The sequence below is a fragment of the Phodopus roborovskii genome, unplaced genomic scaffold (genome assembly GCF_943737965.1).
Source record: "Phodopus roborovskii unplaced genomic scaffold, PHOROB, whole genome shotgun sequence".
Lineage (NCBI taxonomy): Eukaryota > Metazoa > Chordata > Mammalia > Rodentia > Cricetidae > Phodopus > Phodopus roborovskii.
In genome coordinates this window covers 6,275,653-6,292,039 of record NW_026126416.1, presented here as the reverse complement: position 1 = coordinate 6,292,039, position 16,387 = coordinate 6,275,653, and the positions used below count along the sequence as shown (strand labels likewise).

General features: G+C 41.5%; 2 protein-coding genes across 2 annotated transcripts; both read left to right on the top strand.

Moving 5' to 3' along the window:
- The first annotated feature begins 3,893 nt into the window (after positions 1-3,893).
- LOC127221200 (cystatin-14) lies at positions 3,894-6,170 on the top strand. Its single transcript, XM_051183119.1, has 3 exons — positions 3,894-4,109; positions 5,283-5,393; positions 5,869-6,170. The coding sequence occupies exons 1-3, from the start codon at positions 3,894-3,896 to the stop codon at positions 5,947-5,949; spliced, it is 408 nt and encodes a 135-aa protein (XP_051039076.1). The 3' UTR covers positions 5,950-6,170.
- Positions 6,171-7,893: 1,723 nt separating this feature from the next.
- On the top strand, positions 7,894-11,827 carry LOC127221199 (cystatin-12). Its single transcript, XM_051183118.1, has 3 exons — positions 7,894-8,140; positions 11,171-11,281; positions 11,636-11,827. Exons 1-3 carry the CDS (start codon positions 7,907-7,909, stop codon positions 11,714-11,716), a joined length of 426 nt encoding a protein of 141 aa, XP_051039075.1. The 5' UTR covers positions 7,894-7,906; the 3' UTR covers positions 11,717-11,827.
- Positions 11,828-16,387: the final 4,560 nt, after the last annotated feature.

Sequence of the window (16,387 nt, the reverse complement as noted above, 5' to 3'; positions counted from 1 at the left end):
TTCACACTCCCACTCAGGAAAGGCAACTCCCCAAAATCACTCGAGAAGTGGTCTTGATGTAAAAGCATGAGGTCTTTTATATTCCAAGTGCACTGGGGTCCACAGTCATGTGCCAAGCAGGGTAGAGGACTGAGGACCCTGAGTACAGAATTGAGACAGCTTTTATAGGGTTACAACAAAGCCCACACATCATAAACCAATCATCTCATAGCATCCCGCGAGGTGCGGACCAATCAATTTAAACCATCCAAGCCCCCCTTTATAGACCAATCAGTTTTCTATAGCCCTGGAGGTCTGCATTTGTGCGGGCTCCTAGGTGCAGTGACAAATAGCAGTTAGGTTAGGTCACTGGGGAGGGGGTTTCACAAGCAGTTTACAAAGTCAGGTTAAGCTGCAAGAAGTGTGACCTTTCACTTATTTACTGACTGAGGGTCTGGAATGTAAGGTATTTCGTATTTTTAAGCTTCTAGCTTCCTGGGGTCATTGGAGAGTTAGGCTGTATTTTTCCATCCTTACAAGCCAAGATGAAGTGGAACCACCTTTATGGGCCCCAACATCTGAGAAACTGCAATATTGAGTTCCAAAGTGACTATACAAGTTTGCACTTCCACCAGCAATGGAAGAATGTTCCTCTTGCTCCACATTCTCTCCAGCATGAGCAGTCATTTGTATTTTTGATCTTAGTCATTCTGACAGGTGTAAGAGGAATCTCACAGTTGCTTTGATTTGCATTTCCCTAATGGCTAAGGATTTTGAACATTTAAGTGTTTCTCTGTCATTTGAGATTCTTTTGTTGAGAATTATCTGTTCAGGTCTGTTTTAGTTGGAGTTTCTATTTATAAAGAGTCACCATCATCATGGACACTCTTATAAGGAAAACATTAAATTGGGGGTAACTAGCTTACAGTTTCAGAGCTCAGTCCATTATCATCACAACAGGGAGCCTGGGGAATGCAAGCAGATGTGGTGCTAGAGTAGTAGCTGAGAGTTCTACCTCTTGTAGACAACAGGAAATTGACTGAGACACTGGGTGGTGTCCTGGGTATAGGAAACCTCAAAGGCCACTCCAACAGTGATAGACACTTCCTCCAATAAGGCCATACCCACTTCAATAAAGCTACATCTCCTAATAGTGCCACTCCTTATGAGATTATGGTTGTCAACTATTTTTGAACTACCGTAAGGTCTGTGCTACATTTTAAATTGGATTATTTGTTTTTTTGATGTCTAGTTTCTTGAGTTCTTTATATCTTTCAAAAATCAGCCATTTGTCAGATGTGGAAAGGGAGAAGATCTTTTTCCATTCTGTAGGATGCCATTTTGTCCTACTGACAGTGTCCTTGCAGAAGATTTTCAGATTCATGAGGTCCCATTTATTAATTGTTAGTCTAAGTGCCTGTGCTACTGGTGTTCTATCCAGGAAGTTGTCTCCTGTATTAATGCATTCAGGGCTATTTCCTGCTTTCTCCTTCTACCAGGTTCAGTGCAACTGGATTTATATTGGCATATTTGATCCACTTGGATTTGAGTTTAGTGCAGGGTAATAGATTTGCATTTATTTTATTTTTCTACCTGTTATGCCAGCACCATTTGTTGAAGATGCTTCTTTTTCTCCATTGTATAATTTTGGCTTCTTCACCAAAAAATCAAGTGTCCATAGGTGTGTGGATTTATGTCTTGGCCTTTGACTCAATTCCATTCATCGTGTTTGTTTTTTATGGTGCTACAATGCCGTTTTTATTACTGTAGCTCTGTTGGAGAGCTTGGGATCAGAGATTGTGATACTGCTGTCAGTTCTTTTATTGTGCAGGATAATTTTTTTAAGCAATTTTGAGATTTTTCTTTTTCCATATGAAGTTGACTATTCATTCAAAGTCTGTAAATAATTTGGTTGGAAATTTGATGGGGATTGTTTTTGGTAAGATGACCATTTTTATTATGTTAATGCTACCAACCAATGAGCATGGGAGATCTTTCCATCTCCTGGTATCTTCTCCAATTTCTTTCTTCAAAAATATGTCATACATATCTTTCATTTGCTTGGTTAGAGATGCCCAAGATCTTTTATATTTTTTGTGGCTATGGTGAAGAGTGTTGTTTCCCTGATTTCTCAGTGTGTTGTTATTTTAGTTCTTCTAGACTTCTTAAATAGAAACACTCAGTCACTTTGAGACCCAGGGATTAGGACTATCTCTAAATAGAACATGAACATCCAAAGATTTTTATCCATAAGCAAGTGGTGGTAGATAAGCAGGTAAGGGAAGGAAAGCCTCAGAATTCATCCCTCAATCATTTGAACCTAAGAGTAGCATCACCCAGTGCTTATGTTTTTCTAACAAGCACTTGCCCTTTCAGCAAAGTTTCCCAAGACACACAAAAGTATTTAATCAAGTGTCAAGAAGAAAATTCTTGATGTCTTCCACTGATGAATGACTGCACTGAATTTTGATCCTGAGGATATACTAATTACTTATGGATAAATGACTATGAAGGTCTTGATCCTGAGTCTGAGTAAATTCAGGAAGTCTTTTGTGCCAATGCACTCAAGGATATTCTCCACTTTCTCTTTCATCAGGTTTAGTGTAACTGGATTTTTGTTGAGGTTTTTAATTTTCTTGAACATGAAATTTCAATTTATGGATGAATGACAAGAGGGATTGATCTTGAGTCTGAGGATACTCTAACTACTTATGGATTAATGATAGGGGGGCTTGATCCTGAGTCTGATGAAGATACACTGACTACTTATGCATTAATGACTTGAGGGTTTGATCCTGAGTCTAATGAGAATATGCTAACTATAGATGAATGACTGGATTTCAGGGAGGCATTTTCCTTTTCTATATACACATGGTAATCAAATTATTCTAAAAGTATGAAATATTCTAGTATCAGGTAGTAACTCTACTATGTTCTGCTATGTCTTAGTGAATTCAGTAATAACTGATTTCAAATGTGGAACAAGGATTAGACACCAGGTCAGAGATTCTCTGAAACTATTGAACACAGACTGACTATGAACTGATTTAACACAATATACTCTTCTAAAACACAGGAAATATTAGTCATCTTCTCAGTCATAACAACAAAAATAAATCTCAGTGTATTTCAAAGAAAGGAAAGATAGAATAGATGTTCTGTAACTATGGTTGACTTGAGTTAGAAGTTGGTAAGTAAAAAGATGATTTGAAATCAGTTGTGATTAGAATGAAGCAGTTCAGTAATTAGAGCCCAGAGGTCAGAAGAGATGTCAGAGATGTGAGCAGGTTAGAAGCAAGAGGAACTGATAATGAGCACAGAAAACCCAGAGAATGGAACCAGATTAGCTGCTGATCAAAGAGGGTCAGGGCAGTGAGGAATGTGGCATCTCATGAACATCCCCATGCTACTGGCCTTGAGCTTGGCTGGTGGTGTGAGTTGCAAGAAAGATCATACATAGGCAGGCTTGGAAATAACTGATTCCATTCTCTAGGAGTGAATTCACCAGACTTCTCAGGAGGTCTTCCAACCCTGGGAATCCTTTCCAGCACTGTGTAAGGTCAAATGGGGCTGGCACAGTGCCTTTAGACTGTGGGAACTGCCCTGGCAAGGCTCAGGGACAACCTGGAGATGTGCATACAGAGGATATATGTTTGTGGATGCTTGTTACTTCAGGGTTTGTGTCACGACAGGGTAGGGAATGTCTCCTTTTGCTGTCTGCCTTTTGTTTGGGGTGGTGAGAAGGAACAAAGCAGAGGAGTGGAGATAAGGGCTTAGATAGAAACACAAAAGGAGGCATTCAGGAGCACAGGGCTCTCTGATGGGCAGGGCTATGTGGGATCCTGAGCTGAGAAGGGAGTTACCAACTGTGGCTGTTTCATCTCTTTACCACTGTGTCTGCAGTCCCTAGGCTGATGAAAAGGACAATCATGTTGTGGAAGATGTCCCTGTTTGTAGGAATGGCTGTGCTAGGCACTCATATATGGACCATTGACAAAGAATTTGTAGACATTACTAAGGATCTAGATTACTTTGTCGCATCAGTGGAGTTTGCTGTGGCTCAGTTTAATGATAACAACCCAGAAGAAAATACATACAGGTTGCTTGAAGTTGGAAGAGCCCAGAAAAAGGTGAGTCCATGTGCAGAAAGAACATTATCTGCTCATGAACAGACCTGAGGTGGGGGAGCATCTGCAGGGACTGAAGAGGAGAGTACTGGGCCTGCAGCATTCTCTACAGTCATGGGTCTGGAGACCCTCCCTTACCAAGGACCCATTTTCTTACCCCCTAAATGTCTTGAGCTATTGTTAGCGCTGGGATCTGAATCCCAGACGTCCTTGGTATCAAACATTCTATCACCTCTAGTTGCTGCACAGCCATGGAGATGCAGGCTTCGCTCATCATATGGGATCGTATGGTGGTGTGGGACAGATGTTATGGAGCTAGTGTATTCTTAGTATGTGTGAAGTATAAATGTAGGTAAAGACTGCTGGTGTGTTTTGTTGAGGTTTGTTGTGTATTTGGTGGGTGTTGGGCAAGGGTGGGTGTTACCATTACCTGCATAGACTCCCAAGTGCCCCATTTGTGCAGCTTTTTGGGCAATTTTCATGTCAATCTACTGAGATGAATGTTCTTCTCTGGGAGGATGTCCTACTTGGTGCTTTCTGAGTTTTCATGCATCTCTGAGGGTATGACAGTCGTTCTCAACAACTTCTCACATTGTGTTGAGAGGGTTTCAAAACTGGGTGGTGCCTATGCACTCATTTCAGTTCATCTCAGAAGGGAACACTTGCATGATGCTAGCACTCACGTGAAAGACAATACATCCCCGATCTCCTCACACCCCAGCAAAGGTGGAGTTGTACCTGCTTCCTGGTTTAGTTAAACTACTTGCTTAGCAACTTAATCCGGCCCTTTTCTTAACCTGATTTAATTGGATTTCTTAATCTGGACCATGCTGCTCAGGTGAATGTTTGAGAATTACTACATTGCCATGTATAACTGCAGTATGTTCAGGTTGCTTGTGCAGGATTTGATTGTGGTCCTGTGAATGTGCTATATCCTATACTTCCATGCCTCTGTAGAGTGCCAGAGTTTAGCAGGTGGTACTGAGAAAAAAACTGGTACATGTCTTGTGGCTCTCATGGGCATATTTCTGTTGATATACAATGATGTCATGTGCCCTATAGATGCCTATTTATAAGCCATGCATATTCCAGATATTTGCTTGTTTTCTACTTGAATTTCTTCTTGTTATTGTATTTATGTCATGAAAAATAATTTGCATAATTTATTTTCTACAGACATGGACAATGATTTTTTTAATGGATTTGGAGATGGGGCGCACAATTTGTAAGAAACATGATAAAAACATGGATAATTGCCCATTGCTACAAGGCTCAGGAGAACAAAAGGTTAGGTAATAAAACCATCCCCAATTACAACTGACCTTTTGGGAAAGAAAAGATAATGATGCAAAGCCTGAGGCAGGGTTTAGGGAAGGTATGGGGCAATCCAGGCAGAATGAGGACACATATCAGGCATCCCTCATTGGAAACAGGAACTATCTTCTCTCCTTATTGATTTATTTATTACTTTATTTTTATCTTAAAATAGTGTATTATTTCTTTGAGAATTTCATACAATGTATTTGGATCATATTCTCTCCCCAGTTTTCCCCTGACTCTTCTCAGATCCACCCTCACTTCCCAATTTCAAGTCTTCTTTTTATTAACCCTTTAGTTCAGTTTGTGAGGCCTGTAAAATGGCTATTTCATCTTCATTTTTTTTTTTTTTGGAAAAAAGTTTTTTAAAATCACACCTATTGCATACTGCATAATCTCAATGCATTATAATGTTCTAACTTATTTATTATGATTATTTTTTCAGGTTCACTGTGTTTTCCAAGTAGATGCTCGACCTTGGTTTTCCTACTTCTCCATCCTGAATAGTAGCTGTGTGCCAACATAAAGGGGACTGGGGCTCTGGCTACACATAGTAGTCTCCCTTCCTTGGGAGTGTGGCTATCTGTAGTCCAAGGTCTGTGCAGTGCTAATGCAATAAAAAGCATCTCGCAGCATCTTCTGAATCTCTGAGAAAGGCTTAGGATCTTCAGAATTGTCTACTTGCCATGGATACCATCTTTGATGATAAGCAATTGGTGTGTGTGTGTGTGTGTGTGTGTGTGTGTGTGTGTGTGTGTGTAACTCTGGCTGTCCTGGAATTAGCTCTATAGAGACTGGCCTCAAATTCACAGAGATTCATGTGTCTCTGCCTCTTGAGTGCTGGGATTAAAGGCATGTGCCACCACCACCTGGCTGCAATTGTTCTTTTTTTTATTTCCCTTCCTCGGGTATGGATGTCTGAGTAAATCAGACTCCTCAGTTCATGTGAAGTAGCTCATGTATGGGTCCTACTGGTTGACTGGTGTTCTCATTCATTCATTTGTATATTTATTCATTCTTTACTTTCTCCATGCTCTTCACCTATGCATTGATAAGGAATGCAGAAGCCAGGCATAGTGGTGCTCATCTACAGATCAGCACTATACAGGAGGTTGAGGGGGAGGCTCTTGGAAGCTCACAAGCTGGAGACCAGCTTAGGCACCACAGCAATGTTACAACTAACAAGGAGCAGTCATCTGTCTCCCCACTGTTTCTGAGTCAGAAACCAGGCTCACACTTGTGTCCATTCTGCAGTGGGATCACACCCAGGTTCAGGGGTGGTAGGAAGGAGTAAATGACAGGATAAAAGGCCTTGCCCCCCTGAATAGCACAGGCTGTCTGACAGTGCTAGAAATAAACACATGAGTTCTAAAAGAAGAAGGCTGAGCAGGCTATGAGGAGCAAGTCAGTATACAACATTCACCCATGGTCTCTGTGTCATTTCCTGCCTTCAGGTTCTTGCTTTGGTTTCCTGCCCTGGTTTCTCTGGATGATAAATTACAAGTTATAAGATAAAATAAACCATTTCCTCCTCCAATTGTTTTTTGTCATGCTGCTTTATCACAGCAATAGAGACCTCACTAAGACAGTATTCATCGTCAGGCAATTTTGTGAGATCATCTCTTCCACCTGGAAGCCGCAGGAAGGCGTTTACAGTCATGCCCACAGTCCTGTCCCTTTCCATGTCAGAGATGCAGTTCTCCTATTCTTTCCCATAATGGCAACCTTCACACCTTCCCGGCGTACTTGTTCCCTTGCCATTTTCTCCATAAGTGAGGTGCTGTGGAGCATTTTCCCTGAGAAGTCTGGCACAGGGCCAAGTGGCAGAGCTGGGTGTGGCTATATTAGTATGTGTCTCCTTTAGGCCCATGGTTGCCACTAAAGACCCACTGCCTCCCATTCAGATTCTACCTAGCACTGGGTTGTGAAAGCACGGGCAGGAGCAGGTTTCGGGGAAGGAGACAGAGGTGACCAGCTGGCTACTCTACTGCAGAGATGGTAGAGAAGATCTCCCAGTCCTGACTCTGACCCCTCCCACTGGGCTCCTCTGAGGCTCCAAGGTCATGGGCATTGGCTTCTTAACTCCCAGTACTTAGCCTCATGAGAGTTTCTGTGGCTCTGTCAGTTCTGGAATTCAGAGCAGTAAAAGGAAGCCAGTTTGTCTTAGAATCCCAAACTTCCTATCAGTTCTTATCAGGGTGGGCCCAGGCCGGGGGAGGCAAGCTTGGAAATGTAAAGGCAAAGAGCATGTTACACGGATGCCCATGAGCCTATGGTTATGTCACCACAGTATGGAAAATGTGACCTCCTTTTCTGCCTTCTGCGTTCAGAGGAAGGGAGGGATGAGGTGGAGGAGTAGAGATGACACTGGCCAGATGCCCTAGTCAAAATTAGGATTTTAGCATCACAGGGCCTCTCTCTGGTGGGCAGGGCCATGTGGGATGACATCACCATTTGCAACTGTGCCACCTCTCCAACAGTGAATGCATTCTCAGCTCCCAGTGCATACACTGAAGACAGCCATGTTGTGGAAGGTGTTCCTACTTGTGGGGCTTATTGTGCTGGGGATTCATGAATGCAGCTTCAAATTTATCGAAACCAACAAGAATGATGAGTATTTTGTCATTTCTGTGGAGTATGTCGTGTTTCACTTCAATGAAAACCAGGACGATAATTTTGCCTACAAGTTCCTGAGAGTCCGGAGAAGCCAGCGTGAGGTAAGTAGCCTTCATCCTGTGTGGCCCCTACATTCATTCCCATGCTTGGCAGGACTGGGGGACTTCTGGGTTTGCAGTAAGTTGAAACCAAGGCTTTCATTTGGTAAATGTTTTTAAAAAAAAAAAAGTGCCCAATTTGGTGCTAGAAAAACTCAGTGAGTGAAGCCTCTGAAAAGCAAGGTAGAAGGGAGGCATCGATGTCCCAATATGAGTTCAGGGGAGGGGAATTGAATTAGGGCCAAAGGAAGCCACAACAGCAAAGACAGGTGATGAGGGTGGCAGGCGCAGTAATAAGAAGAAACAAATCCCCACACAGTAGACAGTTGGCAACAAGTGTGGCAAGGTGACACTGGGGAGCTGGATGAGGTGGGCATTGCTCAGCAAGGTGCAGATGTATGCTGGATAGCTGATAACACCAATATCACTGCTGAGATGATGTTCAGGAAGTCAGTCAGCTGTGGAGTCAGACAGGGACCCATTCTTTCAGAGTGCTATGCTAGGTGAAGACATAGGTAAGGTGGCCTTACCTGTTCAAATCCATGAATAAAATAGTAGACCAGGTGGGGTGATTGCAGTGACACAGGGTCCTGGGAGCTGAAGAAGGTAAGAAAGTGATGGAAGTGTGTGTGTGGAAGTGTAGGTTGTCACAGATAGACCCCTGGAGGAGGATGAATGAAGTGTACTCAGGAGATGTGAATCTCCTGGCGGGATGTACGGTACTCTATTAACGCAGTAAAATAAGGATCAGGATAAACAAATAGGCCGAATAGATGTTTATTCAGGGAGAAATAACTTACAACCTAGACAGATGAACACCAGGAAATTCAACCCGATCCTCTCCTGTCCGAGTCACGCCAGAAAGAGAGCGCCTTCCTGGCCCCCTCGACCTCCTTCCACAGGTCACTCCGCCCATGGCTCCACCCCCAATGGGCGTGGTCAGTGCCACAGAACTATCTCACTACACTCTATGACTTGTGTCTTGGGGAAGGAAACACTGAGATGTAGGTGTGCATAGAAGGAGGACATGGCAGTAAGGATGTCAAGCTGGTAGCATTTGGAATCCACTGGATGGTGCTCCTCAGGTGAACCACCAAGCTTTTCATTGAAGGCTTACTGAGTGCAGTGGTCTACACACTGCCACTGGACAAGACACTTAAGACCTTGTTAGCAAGAATGTAGTCTTGATTATCACAAAGGGGGTGTTGGAGCAGATGTGGTATGTGCTGATCTGGACAGAAAGTGAATGGTGCCAAGGAAGGATCCTAGGTTTTATTCTGAGCTTAAAGGGCAGGAACACCCTTTGTTTAACAACAAACACAAGAGAATTGAGGATGGAATGAAGCAATCTGAGTAGTCATGAACCAGTGGTGTAGCTCTGAAACATCCTTATGTGACTGTCATCAACAAAGCTGACTATAAAGCTGATAAAACCTACATACATTTGGGTGGCATCAGCATCTGTTGATGCAAGTGTTCCCACTAAAGTCAGCCTTTCTGCCTTTCCCTTTGAATGGAATAATGTGTCCATCCCACATTGCAGCCCCTAAATGAAGATCCCTGAGCCAGAAGGTCACAGATTTGTGGCATGAATCTATAATCATTGGTCTGGGAACCTCCCTCATGCCCAGGGACACAATGCTATTGGGACTTTCTTTCCAGTCCTTGATGATTCCATGTCTTAAGATTTTTCCAGACTTGGGCCAGAGGTCACAGTGCTCCCTTTACTAGAATTTGACCATCTTTACTGCTGCTCCCAGGCAGGGGCCCCAGGCCCAAATCATTGTGTGTAACATGCAAGGATGGTCAAGATGTATGAGACAATACTTATGTGCTTAGTGTGTGTGTCAAACACGAATGTGTGAATGTTGTTGAAGTGAGCTGAGGCTTGTGTATGAAGGTGTAATTGATGGGTTCTGGGTACAATTGTGATGTTGTGTGTCTGGATCAAGTGAGTTGTTGGTTTGCAGTGGGTGTGAGTGTTGTTGCTTTGTGTTTGATGTGAGTGCACACTGCTGTCATCTGCTTGGATTCCTGAACCCTTGAGTTATCTTTCCAGATAGTTCCCAGATATTCTGAATGAGACATGTGTTCCATCCTGGGAGGATTTCCTGGTTAGATTTTTTTTTTTTAGCCATGTTTGTTTATTGAATTTTTAATCACCTCTGTTTAAGGAAGTAGCTTGTATAGGATTTTGATAGGTACTGAGAATAATATTGGGATACTGGATAGTCACTTCATTTAAGTACTTGCAACATGAGTGCTCTGTGTAGTCAGCACCTACACGAAAGAAACAACTTAAAGGGGTTGGTGTGTTCCCTGCTCTACCTGCTCATGGCAGGCTGTCTCACCAGTGTCCTACTCCAGGTTTAGGAATCATTTACTCAGCAGGTACCTCTGATGCTGCTTGGGTGAATATTTGATCACTGTTATAGTGTCATGTGTGGGGCTTTACCATGTTCATGTTCTTTGCCATGGATTTGATTGTGTGAATATGTGGCACCCTGGATATTCACCACCCTTTCAATAAGACTGGCAGGTATTTACCCATGAAGGAAGGGACTGAGGGGGAGACTCAATGCTTACCTTAGTTGCACTTAGTAAATATTTGGGAGCTCTGGGGATCAAACTTCATTCTTGGACCATGTTAAGCACACACTTTCCAACTGAGCTATATACCTAGGTAAATGGACTTACCTTTTGTGTAGAATTAAAAGAAAAATTGAAAAAGAAACATTTAAAAGAGGCAGGCTGTGGAAGAGCATGCCTGTAACCCTAGCACTTGCAAAGCTGAGGAACAGTAAGATTGAAAGTTGAATGTCATATTGGGCTATACTGACCATGTCTAAAAAGGTCAAATGACAGCAACAAAGAAAAAAAAAACCTACAGGAAACAATCCCTCCCCATAAAACAACAGAGAAGTAAGATGGTATGTGCTATGTGCTATTTATTGCTGTTTATTTGAAATTTCTCGTTTTCTGTTTGCTTTTATAGTGGGTACTCTAATGGTTTTACAATTTCTTTTTTGACAGAAAAATAATTTGATATATTTAATAGACCTGGAGATGGGCCGTACAATTTGTGAGAAACACGATGAAGACATTGACAATTGTCCATTGCAGGAAGGCCAAGGAAAGAGAAAGGTTTGAGATTAATTTAACCCCTTCTATCAGCAATCTTTTGGGAAAGAATGCAGAAGGGAACCATAGTAAGCTGGCAGAACCTATCTCCCAGTGCTGGAGCAGTCCTCTGCTCATATCCCCATTGGCTAGCCACAGAAAACCTGGAGATTCCCCTGTGGTCTTCATCTATGATGCAGTCTTCTCTATGGTTCCAGCCCTATGCCTTCAGAGTTCTTTAAAGGTCAAGGAAGATCGTGCTTTCCCTTTGGTTACCAGTGTTTTCCAAAACTTAATTTTGAGCAAAACAAGTCCCTACTATCTAGATAGCCTTGATGCATTGTATTTTTTCTAATTTATGCTTTGTTATTTTTTCAGGCACGCTGCACTTATATTTTGGAGCCTCAAGCATGGATAACTCAGTTCACCATCTTGAACAGTACCTGTGTGAAAACTTAAGTGGGGCAGAGGTCTCTATGTACCTGTAGCCAAAGTCCCCTTTCCTCTGAGGGTGACTGTAGTCTAAGGTCTATTTTAGAACCAACACAATTAAAGTCATCTCACAGAACATTCTGGATGCCTCAACAGTGCTTAATATTTCCTGTATTGTCTATTTGCCATGGATACCATTGTCAGTGGTGAATAATGGTGACTTTATTGTCATTATCACCCTACCTGTAGGTGCAGAGTGTTGAGTAGATTCTGTGAACTAGTTCACTGTTTATTTCAATGTTTCATTCATTAATTTTCTATCATTCATTACTTTTCTATCATTTCATGCTTGTATGTAGTTCATTCATCATTCTATAATTTCTCCATATCCCATTCATATGCTAAGAAGGAAGGCAGACATTCTTCTAGAGAGTAGCCACCTACATTCCTTTCTGATTTCATCTCAGGGACCTGGATCTCAGTGGGTAACCCTTCTGCAGAGGATTGCAGATAGGCCATGGTGTGTGGGTGCGTGTGTTGGGAACTGGACTGAAAACGACAGAGATTCTACCCTTGCGGACATTGATAACTGCTGACAAGAACATTTTCTTCTGGCTAGCATGACAGCTTAAGAAACAGTAGCTTAGTTTCATTGTTCTCAGCTGTTCCTGGAAGCCCATGTTCCCACTCAGGTCCTATTTTGGCTTTTATAACTTTTAGCACCATTGACTGCCTCAAGAGAGACATTGTGCTACTTCCAGGCCAAGTGACACTGAGTCTCCCTCCTCAGATTCTGGGAATGACCTTTAAGAGACATGAGATTGTCAAGTGGGAGGGTGGGATATTCCAGGGTAGGGAAGGCAGTGGCAGTACTATCTGGAAGAACACTAAGAATGGAAGTCTTTAATAGTTCCTTCTACACTTTCGGTCTGGAAACTTCAATTTCAGTGATCTATGGCAGAGTCAATTATTTCCTGGTCTTCCTATTCCTATGAGTCTGTCACAGTGTGCACAAACAGGGATTTTGAAGCAGCTCTTCACAGCTCCTTGAATGTAGCATAACAGCTGGCTTTGGGACTCCTGACATGAGTTTAGGATTTGAAACACCTCAATATCTGACACAGAGTTCTTGTCCATGGATCCAGTGCCATTTCTGACCAGCATTGCATCTAGGCAGGAACACCTTCACCAGCAACTCTTATTACACTTCAGGAAGGTTCCTGCCCTTCTTAGTTTTCATGATATGCCAATTGCTTTTTGCCTTGACACACACAAAATCCTCCTTGGTTCTTATTACATTTCTTTGAGAGAGTTGACCAAACATCTGTCTCTATTATAGTAAAAATTTTGTAGATCCCATGTCCCTAGTACACCATAAATTAGTTTATTGTTTTTTGTGGCTAAGGTTGTTGTTACAAGCATATTTTCTGCCTGGTCCCCCATTGCACCAGCCCCAAATAACATGCAGAGACTCTGTATTAGATATAATGCTGTTGGCCTGTTACTGGTGTTTCTTATTGGCTAGCTCTGTGTTAAATATTAACCCATTTCTGTTAATCTAAGTATTTCCACATGGCCTTAACTTACTGGAGAGCGGGTCTGGAGTTGTTCTCCCTCAAGTCTCTACATGTTGAATTTCCTTCTACCTCTCCCTGAATTCTCTTTGTCTCCTAGTCCTGCCTATCTTGCTTTTCTATTGGCCAACAGTGTTTTATTCATTAATGAGAAACATATTTACAGAATGACATCTCCCATCAAGTTGTAAGATAACTCTCTGAAGAAGTGCAGTATCTTACAAACTGTGTTAATTGCGAGTGGTGATTTGCTTGTGGTCCCTATTTGACTGATGCTAGCCCTCACACTATGGAAAAAGAGATCCTCTAGTATACTTTACTGAGTCCATTTTTAGAGTTCATTGCTAGGGCTACTTCATGCTATACCTACCACTCTTGTCTTCAGTTGTATGGTAGCTTTATTTTACATTTCATTATGCACTTTGAAACTATTTTCCACTGCAGCCATTTCTCTGGGTATGTGCCCAAAGGAGATGAAATGACCATCTGTTAAAGATTCTGTACTGCCTTTCTTATTGAAGCATTACTCACAATAGCTAAATTGGAAATAACTAAAGTGTCTGAATGAGTCAACCAACCAAGAAAATGGGGGTACATATGCATCCTTTAATAAGGTATACAAAGCAATACTATTCTGTCTTAGAAAGATTCTGCCATTTGCCACATCATTAATAGACTGAAGGACCACCATGCTAGGCAAAAATAAAAATGAGATAGTAGCTACCCCATTGTGGTGTTTAAATGATAATGGCCCCCATAGGCTCATATATTTGAATGTTGGTGGAAGTGTTTGGAAGAGATTAAGAGGTATGGTCTTTTTGGAGGAGGTGTGCCACTGGGAATGAACTTGTAGATTTCAAAAGCCCATGTCATTCCTAGTTCTGTGTATTCTCTCATTCTCTCTCTCCCTTCTCCCTGTTTGTGGATCAGATGTTTGGGGTCACTACAACATGAGTAACTGTATTAAAGGGTCACAGAATTAGGAAGGTTGACACTGGTCGAGATAATAGTTTCTCATGTCACAGAGGGAAATAGGTAAATTGTGTGTAGGGGTGATGGTTGTCAGACTTCCAAAAATTTTTTGTTTCATGATTTGAATTGGCATCATTGAGACGAATATTAACAACATGGATGATTTTAGGAGTTTAATGTATTTTGTCAAGTTTGCTTTCTAAAATAATTGTACCAGTTTACAATCTCATATGTATTTCAAGAGTATATTTGATAATCTGATACATTATTTAAATATGAATGAAACCAAAGAGTTAAGCTAGAAGCTATAAAGAAAGAGGTAGACAAATTTATCCACATAAAAATGTTAAGTTTTCTTTGGGGATGTGGCTATCAGTAGATTGCCTATGTCCCAGTGGATGGCCTTACATATGATCAGCACCAAATGGACTCAGGGGATTAATAATGATGATGATAATGATAATAATGATATAAGATGGTATGTTGTTGGGAGGAAATAGATTTATGGGTTCCAGGGGAGTTGAAAGGATGTAATAGAGGTAGTTTGTGATAATATCTTGCTTATACAAATAAAGCCTATCTGAAGATCAGAGAATGGAGCATGCCACTAGCTAACCATAGAGGTCTGTAGGTTTGTAGAGACAGACAGGAAGTGAGATGGCTGGGCAGAAACAGGAAGTGAGATGTGTGGTGGACAGATCAAAATACATTGTATAAATGATGAAATATTCAGAAAATAAATATTATTTTAAAAAGTTTTAAGTTCTAATGGAAAAGATTAACAAAAATAAAATACAAATAAATTTATAAGATTGGAACTATGTTGGATAGCAGACTTACTCTGTATATTTAAAACTAAACATTAATTTTTTATTAATTCCTCTACTGCTTTTGAAATTAATTTATAAAGGACAAAGTTTCATTTAGGGAAACAGCTTAAGTGAATGAGACACTAGCAGCAGAAGACATACTGTAAAACATGTCTATCCTTGGGAATAATATAAATGACACAGAAGAAATCAATTCAATAATTGTTCTTGTAGACAACTGAGAAAATATAATTAGGCTAGAGGTATGAGGTTGAGGATTGTCACAAGTCATTATCTTCTTACTCAAACTGTGATCTGAAATGCAGAATCCCAGGCCTGGCTCCTGATCCTCAAATTAGTGTTTGTATTTGAACACAGTCTGCAGGATTTTGGGCTCACATTAACACCCCCAAAATAATGTGCACTCTACCAGTTCTCAAAGTTGACAGCACATTGACACCACTGGGGAACTATAAAACCTGTTTTTTTTTTTTTTTGACCCTGCTTCTAGGCCCTCTGATTTTATTTGTGGTGCCAAGACTTCCCTAATTGCTTCAATTCTTCTAGATTTACTAATTTATTATTTTATGAGTTTGAGTGTTTTGACTGGAAATATTTCTGTGCACCACATGTGTGCCTGGTGACTGAGAAGGTCAGAAGAGGGTATCAGATCCCTTGGGATTAGTGCTACAGTTGTGAACCACCACATAGGGGCTGGGAACTGAACATGGGTTTTCAACAAGTGCTTTTAACTGCTGAGAGCTCTTCAGCTCTATATATGCTCTTTGTACGGAGTAAAATTTGAAAACCAGGAACATATGCTTAATGATTAGAGATCTGACAATGAATACTAAATTTGAATTTCTGTGCAGCTCTTATAAACAATTCCCCATCTAGTTCTTTGCATGATTCCTCAAAGATACCTAAGAAGCTCTCAGTATAGAACTCTTGATCATAGTGGAGAACGAGAAGCCACTAAGTAATGCAATGGAAGAAAGTTGAAAAACAGTATTTTACAGGCTGCTTCTACTGCATGGTCAAAAGACTATTAGTCTTTGCAGCCTGGAGTGCATACTCACTCTGCTGTTCCTCCAGGAATTTACCAGCATAAATTTGACACCTACACAGCAAAGCAGGATCTACAAAGTCACACATGTGCAACCTGCCTCCTCCCTCTCAGGCCCAGGTCTGGTAGAACAGTAGAGGGAGAAACTGTTGGCACATGGAGATGAGGGGCTAGGCATCTGATAGGCTGAGGTAGGCAAAAGTAGGCACATGAATTTCCCAAGTGGAAGGTGCTTGCCTGGCATCTCTAGATCTCTGGCTGCTTGGAGCCAAAGGCT